The sequence below is a fragment of the Felis catus genome, chromosome F2, assembly GCF_018350175.1.
Source record: "Felis catus isolate Fca126 chromosome F2, F.catus_Fca126_mat1.0, whole genome shotgun sequence".
NCBI classification, from domain to species: Eukaryota; Metazoa; Chordata; class Mammalia; order Carnivora; family Felidae; genus Felis; species Felis catus.
In genome coordinates this window covers 40,598,984-40,612,195 of record NC_058385.1, presented here as the reverse complement: position 1 = coordinate 40,612,195, position 13,212 = coordinate 40,598,984, and the positions used below count along the sequence as shown (strand labels likewise).

General features: G+C 36.2%; 1 protein-coding gene across 7 annotated transcripts in view; it reads right to left on the bottom strand.

The window, feature by feature from the left end:
* The window catches only part of TMEM67 (transmembrane protein 67), a 77,513-nt gene that overhangs the window by 37,494 nt on the left and 26,807 nt on the right, over positions 1–13,212 (bottom strand). For all 7 annotated transcript variants that reach the window (XM_019822882.3, XM_045049908.1, XM_011291396.4 and 4 more), the window contains 8 exons: positions 8,161–8,223; positions 6,599–6,750; positions 6,370–6,478; positions 5,556–5,642; positions 5,230–5,295; positions 2,971–3,127; positions 2,282–2,405; positions 605–710 (listed from right to left, as the gene is read on the bottom strand). In XM_019822882.3, the coding sequence (XP_019678441.2) occupies positions 605–710; positions 2,282–2,405; positions 2,971–3,127; positions 5,230–5,295; positions 5,556–5,642; positions 6,370–6,478; positions 6,599–6,750; positions 8,161–8,223 (864 nt within the window). The remainder of the gene's footprint in view (positions 1–604; positions 711–2,281; positions 2,406–2,970; positions 3,128–5,229; positions 5,296–5,555; positions 5,643–6,369; positions 6,479–6,598; positions 6,751–8,160; positions 8,224–13,212) is intronic.

Genomic DNA, 13,212 nt, shown 5'->3' with positions numbered 1-13,212 from the left:
GAGTGTACGAGGTCTCTACTCCATTCACAGGCCCTTCCAGGCAAGGGAGGCCTTTAGTTCTGCAGTTAACTTTGAGTTGGGGAAATAGTAGGAAGCCAACTTGGCTGCAGGTCCAAACTATTCTCTACTTCCCTTTAGCACTACTAGTTATAAACTACTGATGATTTGAATCTTTCTACCTGTCAAAGTGCATTTTCATCAAGTGAGCAAACCTGATGAGAAGAGGAACACATATGCCTGCTGAAAAGTTCGAGTTTCTGCTTTTATTAGCCAAGGAAACAAAATCTTAGTGCAAGCAAGTTGGCAAAAAGGACAGAGACAGACACTGCATATTTCAGGATACCCCCGGGATCCTGAACAGGGATGCCCAACTGTATCCCTGGTGATGGTGTCTAGATAAAAACTCAATTCTTGCTTTTTTACTTGAACGATCTGTAAAGAACTCACCTTTACCGTTAGTAGTAAAAAGTAATTAAGACTTGACTATATTTAGTGCAGTATTTTTTTTAAAGCTTAAAAAAGAATTAATAACCTTTGACCGTAATGTAAACTGCATCAGTATTATGTTAACACATACAGAGCCACTGAATAGCATGGCACTCACCTTCACAGACTGGCTGTTGGGATCTTTGATATCAATGTCGCTGTAGGCAATCGTAATTAAGGGAGGGTAAATGTTTCCATTTTTTGTGTTGGGCACAAGGTAGATGCTGTTTATAATAAAATACATTTTTAGTTATAAATATATCTAAGTCCTTAAACATACAGCTGACTTACTGTTGTTGTTGTTGTTGTTTTAATGTAATATGGATAGTCTTGGTGATCTCAGAATCAACCAGTTAATAAGGACTAGGGTCAAACAAACTAATGGTAACAACATAAGCTATCTTAAGTAGTCAAAACTTTAATATTAAAATACGCCGTCTGAGACAAATTAGAAACTGTTCACGATCTAGGTCCTATGAAGTTTACAAGTGAAATCACTGAAGTACTATGAACCATCTTTGAGGAACAGTCAAAAGTGAAGTGTTAAACGAAGCCTAGGAAAAGACAGATAACACCATAATTTTCAAAGGAGAAAGATGAATTCTTAACAAAATAATGCATGTCATATCTAGTACTGTTTATAGTACATAGTGGAACATATTTTGCTGAATTCAATGCATGAATATAGTTTGTAAATTCAAAGTGCCAAATGCTAGGGGCCAGCATGCTAGGGGCTAGCATGTGGCCAGCATCATGGTAGGGGCCACAATCAGGTTAGGCCTGACTAGGTCCAATTTCATTTTTATCAGTGATACTACATTAGTAGATTGAGGGGATGCTAAAAAACACAGTATATTTGGACTTCAGCAAGATACATGATAAAGCTTCTATACTGCCTGTACCTCATAAGATTGCTATGAAAAGCAGAATGAAATAACAATGAAAAAATGTATATGGATATTGAAGTGCTTCAAAGTGCCAGACTCATGTAAAATGGCGGTGTTGATTCTTGCCAGTGTAGTCAATGTACACATCAAAAAATATTAGAGTGGGTGAGGCGCCTGGGTGGCTCAGTCAGTTAAGTGTCCATCCGACTTCAGCTCAGGTCATGATCGCGCAGTTCATGAGTTCAAGCCCCACGTTGGATTCTGTGCTGACTGTGCAGAGCCTGGAGCCTGCTTCGAATTCTGTGCCTTCCTCTCTCTCTGTCCCTGCCCGGTCCGTGCTCTCTCTCCCTCTCTCTCTCAAAAATAAATAAGCATTAAAAAATACATATATCAGAGTGGGGAAAGTCAGTTATGATCTAGAGGTAGGAATCTCACACTTAAAAACAGAGAAATAAGGGCTACAAGGCACTATTCTAAGGTAGATCATCATTAAGATTTCCTAGGAAGAGGGAGGTGTTGATAATTAATCTGGGCCAAGGCAGTAGCTATGAAAGGAAATGAAAACCCAGGGGCCTACCCATTAAACCACTGGGCAGGCTCCTTCTCACATTCCCATTTCAGCCCACTGCTATTCAGTTCCCCTCCTCCTCCCAACCCATTCTAATTCAGCAGGGCTAGAGTGTGCATTCTGACAAAACTCCTCAGGTTCTTCAACAGAATTCTCCCCCTGGAGCTCCTCACTTCTACTGGTGTATATACCAGTCTACACAGATATCTAAAAATCTCTATGTATTGCTGCAATTCAGTTGTCCTTATTGTTTTCATCTGATGATTACTAGTAAACACTTTCATTATCACATTTTCCCATACACTCCAACCTTAATTTAGTACAACAGATGTTTGCTTACCTCAGTGATATTTGGGTAGCAATTCGAGTTAATCTTGGCTGACTTCCTAAGTCATTTTCCCGTCCACTTAGTGCATCCACTAAGAAAATGCGCCGAGTCAGAAGCCACTTGCCGGGGCTACTGTCTTTTATCATAAAAAGAGAAGAAAAAGATGGCATTAAAAAATACCTTGGTTCTCAAGAAGAAGTTACAGAATAAATTTAAAACATAGAATTATACATTGTGTTTTAGATAAAATGATTGCACAAACAGCTATTGCTGCAAGAAATTCTTGGTAATAGCCTTCCTGACCTCACTTGAATGTCTTCTGATTGTTTGGACTTTCATCAGTTTGGAAGGATTTTCTCTGCAAATTACCTGAATAAGAATTTTATAATATGAGGACAAAATAAATGAACTTGTCTGAAAAGCAGCTTGAGAACAGCTTGAAGAAGTTCTACTACTTTTTCTCAATTTACATGTTAGCAATAATATTTAATTTCTTAACAGTAAGCCTCATATGTTTGGCAGAAATTTCTAAGTATATCAGCAGTCTTATTGTTTTACTTCTTGGCAGACTATCTAAAACCATATAATAAGAGAAAACCCATGACCTTTTTTATAACCCATGGTTTATTAAATTATCATGAAGGTTGACTTATTTATTGGTTTTCAGCTCAGAGAGAGAATGGTATATATGGATATCTTACCTCGGTTTACAAATATTTTATTGTGCTGAAGATTTAGGTTTAACACAGGCACAGCCCAAACATACTGGTGTTGATTTTCATCAGTATATTCAAGGTACACATCATAAAATATAGGAGAGGGAAAGTCGGTTAAGATCTTAGAAATAGGAATCTCACACTGGAAAATAAAAAATAAAAGCAATGAAAATTAGAAAGCATATTTAATCTTTCAAAGTGTTTTTTGGGGGCGCCTGGGTGGCTCAGTCGGTTGAGTGTCCGACTTTGGCTCAGGTCATGGTCTCACGGTTCATGGGTTTGAGCCCCGCGTCAAGCTCCGTGCTGACAGCTCAGAGCCTGGAGGCTGCTTCGTATTCTGTGTCTCCCTCTCTCTGCCCCTCACTACTCATACTCTTTCAAAAATAAAAATAAACGTAAAAGTGTTTTTTAAGCTTTTAAAATATCTTTATCTTTTTAATATGCATTCCCATGAACCTTCCAAAACATGAATACTTCAATATGATTCTTAAGGATCAAAAGAACTAAAAGTAAAGAACTGCTTGGTTCTTATTCTACAACACAGCTGGAGAAGGTATGCCTTTGTTCTCAACAGTAAGTGTACATCAGTGAAAAAGTTTAAAAACTACTGTCCTATAGAATGAGGTCTTAATTCTTTCTCCTGACGTACAGTGTAGTCTAAGATTTGGCTTCCCTTAACAGAACCAGGCTTATCTCCCACTGCTCCCTACCAGTCTATGGTCCATTCATACCAACCTAATGCAGTTCCTAAATATGCTATGCTATTCTATGTCTCTCTGACATCATAAATGTTGCTGCCTGATATTCCCTTCCCCACTGTGTTTCCTGGCAAACTCATATTCATTCTACAAGACTAAATATCACTCATTCTGAGAAGCCTTCCAGTACCTCCCCAGGAACTGCTGATGACTCCTCTTTTGTGTCAATATGGTACTTTGTACACACTGCATTCTACATTCTTTGCGATTCTTTGTCTATATAGTATTTTCTCTATTAGGCTGTGAGCTATTTCAGAGGCAGCCCGGTTCAATGGAAAAAACATGGTTTTTAAGTTTAACAGAACACCAGTTCCACAATTTACCTGCTACAAGACCTTAAGTCAATTACTTAATCTCACTGAGCACCATTTCCTCATCTATGAATGATATGTATAATAATGATACGTATCTCACATAGTTATTTCATGGATCAAATGAGATGACAATGACAAAATGCTGAGCATCCAGCAGCAGGCATTTAACTAGTGTTGATTCTCCTGGTTCATAGTAGACACATAATAACATTCCTTTTTTTTTTGATAACATAAGTCATTTATAATAAAAGTAAATTCACGTTCATGATAGAGGTTTGGAAACTATTACTATTTTGTTTATTTTTGAGAGAGAGACAGACAGACAGAGCATGAGCAGGGGAAGAACAGAGACAGAGGGAGACACAGAATCCAAAGCAGGCTCCAGGCTCTGAGCTGTCAGCACAGAGCCTGACACAGGGCTTGAACTCACGAACCGTGAGATCATGGCCTGAGTCAAAGTCAGATGCTTAATCGACTGAGCCACCCAGGTGCCCCTGAGGTTTGGAAAATAATAAAATAAATAAATAAATAAATCACCTGCAATCCCACCATCCAGAGATAACCACTATTAAAAATGTTTATTGTCTTCCAATCTGTTTTCCATGACAGTTTTCATTGTAGTTTTGACAAAAGTGGAATCACAGTTTTGTTCTATGGTGTATGTATATGCATTTTATCAAGAAGTATTTCTGTAGACAAGTGAATGTCTGTCTTTCAGAAGTTTAATGGCTCATAACATTCCTTTATACCATACTGTAAATACTGTAATTGCAAAATGGGTTACCAAAGGAAGGAACTGTCAGGGAGGGTAGAAGGGAGAAAAGTATGGAAGGAAAGAAAGAGGCATTTTGATTTATTAACTGGGGGGTAGAGAGAGGAGGGAGTAACATTTTTATTAGTCACTAAATATAATATTTTCACTTTATTTTAAAATGCTAAGAAAATATCATTTTATATGCCTAAAAGTAAATAAATAATAATTATGAAAATCTAATATTATATGATTTTAAACGCTATAGATGACAAGGTAAGACTTTCCACACCCAAATAATAAAAAACTATATCAGTCAGTGAAATTATTCACTACTATTAAAAACATTTTGAAAATTCAAAGATCATCCCAATATTGCTGATGTGAAATCAAGTTAAAATATAGACTAGTCCAAACTTACGTTTTGGTGATAGGTTGTTCCAAAAGAATAAGCAGCATTCAGTCTTGTCTCTGTGTCTGGACAAAGCTAGAGCAAAACAGTACAAATGCTAAATATCTCAGAATAATGTTTTATTTGCTTATAGTCAAGAATCCTTAAACCCCTATACAACATGTTTTATGTAATACTTCTTAAAGTAGTTTTAAGAAATTCCCATTTAAAACACAATAAAAAAATCAACGTAGCCATGCAAGTTAATCTAGTAAACATCTAGTCTTTTCCTTATCTTTGCTGAGGCAAAAATAAGGCACATTAGGCAGGAATTCTTTAGCTAGAAGTATGCTCACCTGTAAAACACCTCCTTCTAATGTCTGCCACTTGAGAAAATTCCCTCTTACATCATAGGAAGCAGCAATAAACTTCAGTTTTCTATTCTGATTAAATAAAAACAAGAATAAAATGTTACATACTCTAGAAGCAATGCAGTATTCTATTGAGAAACGTTCATTACTGACTGATCCTTTCTTTTTCCAGAGATCAAATATCAAATTCAACTGTCTTTACTTTGAAGCAAAATTAATCTAAGTATCTTTATAATTAAACGCACCTAAAATAAATGAACTGGTTTTTTTTGCATTAAAACTATTATCCCAGAATTGAGAGGCAATGCCAGTGACAAGTAACTTCCTTCAAAACTGTTAAGTATGTGTGTGTGTGTTTGTGTAGAAGAGTGGGGGGTGAGCAGACACAAGAATATTCCATCATTCTAGAAGGTTAAAAAGCTGAAGGTAAAAATTTTGACCTTAGCACAAAAATTTATGCTAAGGAAATGGCATAGATTCCAGTCAGTCTTTGGAAGCAGTTCTTAAAAATGTAGAGACAGAGAAGCACAGAGTTTGTTTGGCATTTGGTGATGAAAACTACTTTCCCAGTCCTACACGTACTACTTACTGCCACAACCACATAATCCAGAGGTATCCATACACTCATAAGGCTGCTAAACTCTATATTGTTTAATTTCTATGAACAGCTGATATTTTGGTTTAGTTTAGTAATTAAATTTTTAGAAAAAAACCTAAGGAAGCAAGAACTATGACTAATTATAAATTTTAAATTATAAATCAAAATACAGTTGTTCTCTAATAATCTAATAACTTATACCTGGTTTTCCCCTTTAAAACTGAAATTCGTAGGAAGAGGTATGGTACTGAGTACTTGAGGTGCTAATCCTAGCTGGTCTCCATAGAAGAGCCACGGAAGATTCCGTCTCCTACAAATAATTACAATTGTTTTAGTAACACGGTACCAATATATCTTATTACTAATATTTGTGAAAGTAACTGCATTGAATTTGGTCAAAATGACAGTTCATCAATCAGGGTATCTTTACCAAAATGAAATAGAATGAACAGTGCGCAGTCCAGTATTTTCAAAGATAAACTGAAACAGTCGGCATGCATCAAAAGTGACAGAGTCATAAGAATTCATGTTCATCACACACATATTTCCGAGAGCTTGGCAAGATGTTAGATTGGCATACACCTACGAGAGAACCATGTAAAGGTAACCAGGCAAAGAAATGTAACATGGACTTTAATACTTTAAGCAAAAGCTGATATAAAAATTATGTTTGTACCTAGTCTACAAATTCTTTTTGGCGGTATTCTTTTGCTCTTTAATATCTTTCCTCTATTTTAAGTAGAAAAGAACTTTCCACTTGAATAATGTGTACATTTTAATTGTAAATTACAGGTGAACATATGAAGATGAGCAGTTGAAAAAAGAACTAACTAAAAACATAGCAGGACATTTAAAAAATTATTAGGTAAAATAATTATATTTGAAAGAATACTATTTGTTGAGTTTGCCACTCAAACTTCTCAGTTTCCCTATCAGGAAGAGGCAGCTCTATTTTTTACAGCTGATTCAAGTCAAACATTTCAGTGATCTTCTTTCTCTCCCTTCCCATACCCATACCCAGCTCATCAGTAAATCCTATTGCCTCAATCTTCACAGTGTATCTAGAAGCTGAACTTCTCTCAGACCTAGGCTACCACTCTTGTTCACGGGTCCGCCATCTCCCACTTGGGTTACTGTAATACTCTCCCGACTGGTCTCCCTGCTTCTGTCTTGCTTCAGCAAAATCTATTCTCCATGCTAGTGATCCTTTCAAAATCTGAAGTTCAGTCATTATCTTCCTTTGCACAAAATCCTTCTAATCCCCCTTGCAATAAACTCTAGGTCCTTACTGTAGCCACTCCCTTCATCTCCAAATTCACCTCTCCACTTGCCCTTACTTACTTACCCTGCTCTAGCCACTCTAGCCTCCTTCCTGTTTCTTAAACATGAACACATCAGAGAACTGCTTTGGAATCTCTGTACTTGCTGTGGTCTCTACTTAGAACACTCTTTCCCTGGATATTTACACTCTCACTTCCTTCAGGACTTTGTTCAAATATCACTCACAGAGATATGTATCCCAACCACCCTGTATAAAATAGTACCCCTTCCATTCTCTATGCTCTTTATCCTGATTTATTTGTCTTATAGCACTTAGCACCACCTGCATTTACTTCGAATATAATTCCATGGGGGATTTTTTTCCTGTCTTTTTCTGAAATACATAACCTGATTTGAGAACAGGGCCTGGCACACAGTAGGTCAATAATTAATATTTAAGAAATGACAGTATGAATCACTTTCCTCTAACACTCCATTCTAGCTGAACAAGCTTGAAGACATTCAATTTGTGTATAATGAAATGTGAAATGAAAAACATTTTCTTTGTGTATTTTCTTTCCACTAGAAATGGCTTATTTTTCTTATAGAATATGACCAAGGAGATATATCTAGAAGATATATCTTAGAAGACTTTTATTATCTGGGGAAAAAATGGTGGTGGGACAATTCTGTAAAATGAAATAAAATTATTTAAAAACAACTTAAACTTACCCAACAAGCAGCTGCTGATGACTGCAAATACTTTGCAAACCATTCTGAAGTGAAAGACATGCCCTGCTCACAAAAAGATAAGTTTTAGTTTTAAGTTCAAATGAAGATTCCTTATGTACACTGCTAAGAAAATATTAACATGCATATTTTCCAATGGGAAATGACTACTAGCACTTTCTCAATGTTATTAGAAAATAGTTTTAATGAGGATATAAGAGTTAATTATAACCAAACTCAGTTACCACAAAGAGGGACTGCATTACAAAATCATGTCACTTAGGCAAAAGATAAAAGGAAACAGTGTGTCTATAATCCAAAAAAAACTATTACACTCATTTTACTAATACAAGAAACAAAGAACAAGATGGCAAAAAAAATAAAAGAAAAACTAGGTATTGATTTAGCATTTCACTGCCAACACATGCTGATTTAGGATTATTATACTGTATTAAATTTGCAAGTAATAAAAAAGAAACATTTATGAATGATTTCTAAGCAACAGGAAATTGGGGATATACAGAGTAACTGACATATAAAATCTCTAGAGTGGCGATTCTCAAATAATGATGGGCATCAGAGTCACCTGTGGAATTTCCAAAGAACAGAAAATGCCTGACTGCATTCCAAATCAATCTCCAGGAGACCAAGGCACGCATGTGCTCCGAAAGCTGCAGATATAAATCTCTGGCTAAGAACCACTGCTTTAGAGCTTATCTGCACATCTTGCTAAAAAATGACACACTTAAGAAACACCATTCAGAGGCATGGACAGAGAGGAGATAAAACCAAATTATATGGAACATGGCATCATAGCTATCAAAAAAATCTGAAGTAAAATTCTAAGTCACTATTTTCATCTCGTCAAGTAGCAATTCTCCCTTGTAAAAATTCTCCCTTTTAAAGAAAAACATCACCTCTGCATACAGGATTGAAGAACACATTAAAAAAAAAAACAAAACAAAACAACTAGTAAAAATGGAAAGCAAAAACAGTGTTTGGAAATTCATGTAAAATAAACCCACAGACAATTCCAGTGACAATGTTAAAGCTACACGATCCTTTCATAAAATACTATCCACACATTTTAACCCAGGAATTTAGAAACACTTGGGACATTTATCATAAGGAAATAATCTCTCTAAAAGGAAAAACATATCTGTGCATAAAATGATTGATAGCAATATTATTAATAACAGAAAACCTAAATATTCAAAGGGTAGTGTTAGGTAATGAGAGTGTTAGGTAACTATTAAAAATTATATTGGTTGAGCCTGGAACATGGTATAGAGAAACCAAGAAGGTGCAAAAAGACTGATGGAGACACGTCAAAATAACATAGGAACTGTCTTAAAGTGAAGCCCGAAGACAATTTGAACTTTGGAAAAAAAAAAAAAAACAGTAAAAAATTATAGCACATTGAATAAAGATTTCATGAGTTCAAAGTGAAAGAAAAAGTATAGAGAGAAAGGAAAGCACTCTTTACAGAAGACTGCTAGCTACTAAATGTAAAGGAAATAATAGAATTGTGAAATTATCTTGAAATGACCGATTTAAAACTTGATTCAGGCAAGGTTGGTTCATCAGTGGCCACCAAAATGGATATTTACAAAGTCGCAAAGTAAAATCTCCGACTGACTTATTAATCACAGTACCTTTACAATGAAGAGAAGTGGCAGATCCCACCGTGAGCAGATAATCAAATTTAGCATCACCAGGAACTAGACAACCTAACATGTGCTCTTTGTTATGATGCAATGGATATACACAATACCTACACCATATTCTTGTGAAAAGATGTTTCACTGAATCTAATCATGAGAAAACAATCAGAAAAATCCAGATTGTGGGACACTCTACAAGAGACCTGGCCTGGATTCTGCATTTCAATTCTATAAAAGTCAAAAAAGCAAAAAAACCGCAAACCCACAAAAGCAAAATTCAGCAGGGTCTAGATTAAAGAAAACTAAAAGACTAATTACATTGTGGGATCCTTAAATGAATCCTTGGATTCTTGCCTCCTCTCTCCCTGCACCCACAAAAAGGGAGGCATAAAGGACATTATTGGAACACAGGGTAAATTTAGATATGAACAGTATATCAGATAATTTTATTGTCTTAGTTTCTTTGCTGTGAAGCCAGGAAAATCCCCTTGTTCTTAGGGGCTATATAATATGATATTTAGGAGTGAAGTGTCACAAGTCTACAACTTATTTTCAAGTGACTCTGAAAAAAAATGTGTGTGTGTATGCATGCATTTTACATACATACAGAATTATAAAGCAAATGTAGCAAAACATTAATAATTGGTTAACCTAAGTGAAAGATATATGTATAGTCCTGGTCTTGTACTTTTTTTTTAAGTTTATTTATTTTGAGAGAGAGTGCACAAGTGAGCAGGGAAGGGCAGAGAGAGGAAGACAGAGAATCCCAATCAGGCTCCATGCTGTCAGCACAGAGCCCAGTGTGGGGTTCGAACCCACGAACTGCGAGAACATGACCTGAGCTGAAATCAAGAGTTGGATGCTCAAAACTGACTGGGCCACCCAGGCACATTCCTGGACTTATATTTTTAACTTTTCTGTAATTTTGAAATTTTCAAAAAAAAAGTTGAGAAAAACACAAAGCCAAGATGCTAGATCACTATTACTATCTTTGGGGACAGACAATGGGAACACACTGACCCGTATATATGGAAACTCTTTACTGATTGGCAGGTAGATTCCTAGAGTAGGATTAAATGTTCTCATAAAATTATACAAAATTAATTATGTTCCAATTCTGTATTACCCAAGAGAACACGTGATTTGTAATGTTCTAAGCACACTTTTCCAATTAGGAAGCGTGTACATTATCAAGTCAATGTAAGTATTTTAGTCTAGCTGGCAATTAATATATATAAACTAATAAACATGCATTTTGCTTTATCCATCATCTAGTCTCTTGTGGGTTTAATTATTTTGTACTGGTCCCCTAGGTCCTGACTGACTACAAGTGCACTGCTAAAACTGAGTTCTTATGTCAGCCAGGCTGAGGACTGGGCCAAAATAGTCATATAATCTTAACTATATTTGTTTACATGCCTCATAACTTAAGCTACACAGAACCTGTCTCAACATTAGTTATAAAATGACTTAAAAATCAAGGTTTCCAAACTTGTCCTTAGGAAAGCATCAGTGTTCAAGATTGATAATGTTTAAATGAGATGTATTAACTGAATCAAATTAACTTTAAGAATGGAATTGATTTTCCCTGTCCATCTTTTCTTAACAGAGTCTGCAACAGATCTACTGCAAAGTGGTGTGAAGAAGGATGCGGAGATGGTATGGAAGAGAGCAGTATGGTTGGAAGACTATTACGCTGAGCAAATGAGTAAACTGAAGATGAGACCCAGATTTCGCACTACTGGAGACGGTACTTAAAATCTGTCAAAAGGAGAGTTAGAAGGAATGCTGAGGTACTGCTTTGGAATTGAAAGTATCAGTGGGAACTCATTTACTTCAATACATATACAAAATAAATAGTTACAGATGTGTGTATGTATATAGGTATCTGCCTCCTAAAAGGGCATGCTCCATGTGGTAATCTTGGTTTCTAATTATTATCTTCCAGAAATTCTAAAGAAATGGCTGATCCCAGGGCTGAGGTAGGAAAAGTACAAGATAAGGCTGGAAATCTTTTGTTCCAGAAAGGAAGGAAATGCTCAAAGAATGATGGAGATATATCAAAAAGACACAGGAAACAAACTGAAGAAGCTTCTACTAGCTAAATCTAGGACAAATTGAGGATCAAAACAAATAATGCATGTACTGGATTATAACCAACTGAATAAAACAGGAACCCACTAATCTATACCTACGTTAATAAACAAATATATAAATGAAAATAAGGAAAAATTCTTTCTTATAGTAGAATGTCAATTAATAAATGAAGAAGGAATGATGGAAATATTTGGCAACCATACTAGTAGTGGTTGATAAAGGCAAACATCACTTTATTGTTGTTTAACTTACTGTTAGGGTTGGCGAAGACAAAGTGCAATCTTGGAAATTCTCTTTACAAAATACTAACCTATTATAAAGGGAAAAATGGTACCCTTATAGTAGACATGGTGACTTTATGGCGTGTGATCAAAGTTAAAATCACCAGTAGTGGGACAAATGGACACTGTGTGCCCTCTGTTATAATACGTTGACATCTTTTTTTGTGGTTTCCTGCCAAGCATGTCCTGATTATGAGGAAAAACTGGCTGGATCCAGGTTGAGGGTCATCCTATAGACTGTAAAGCCTGTAACCTTCAAAGCTGTTGAGTTCATGAAAGACAGCGAAAGACTAAGGACCTATTTCAGATCAGAGGAGACTAAAAGAGGCATGACTTCTAAATGACTGGTGATCTGACACCAAAGAGAAAAAAGAGGCGTTGTTGGTATTTTTGGCAAAATTATTTTAAAAAGGCAAAAAGAAAACAAATGGAAAAATGAAAATTAAAGGCCTGCAAGTTTGACAATGGTATACAGAAGGTCACTATAACCTGAGACTGGGAACACTCCAGAAGACACACCTCTTATTCCAAATGAGGCAATTTGGGGTGATCTCAGAGCTCCGTATTTGTACCCCAATATTAGCATTTATTTTGTTGGCTTGCAAATGCATGGTACTTGCCTATCACTCCCACAAGACCATATTCAGAACAGGGATTTTTGCTTTATTCCTTAAGAGCCCAGATACCACCTTCATCATGGCTGTCCTCCTGTCCCTTAATGACTCTCATTCATCTAAGGATAATTTGAGCAACCGGGTCCTCGCCTGCCTGCCACAAGCTCTGCTGCCATACTGGGTATTTTATTTTCAGTGCTCATTAACTAACTCCTAGTCAACGAACTCCTATTCTCTATTCGTGATCTCTTCACTTCCAATTCATCTACTTCCCATTTTACACAGCAGACCTTGTCAGACCAGAATCTGTTACAAAGGCTCTAACCTGAGGCATCCATGCTCTCATCCACAGAACAAGGAACCTGGCCAGATATGAATAACCCTTGTTTCTCCAGTGAT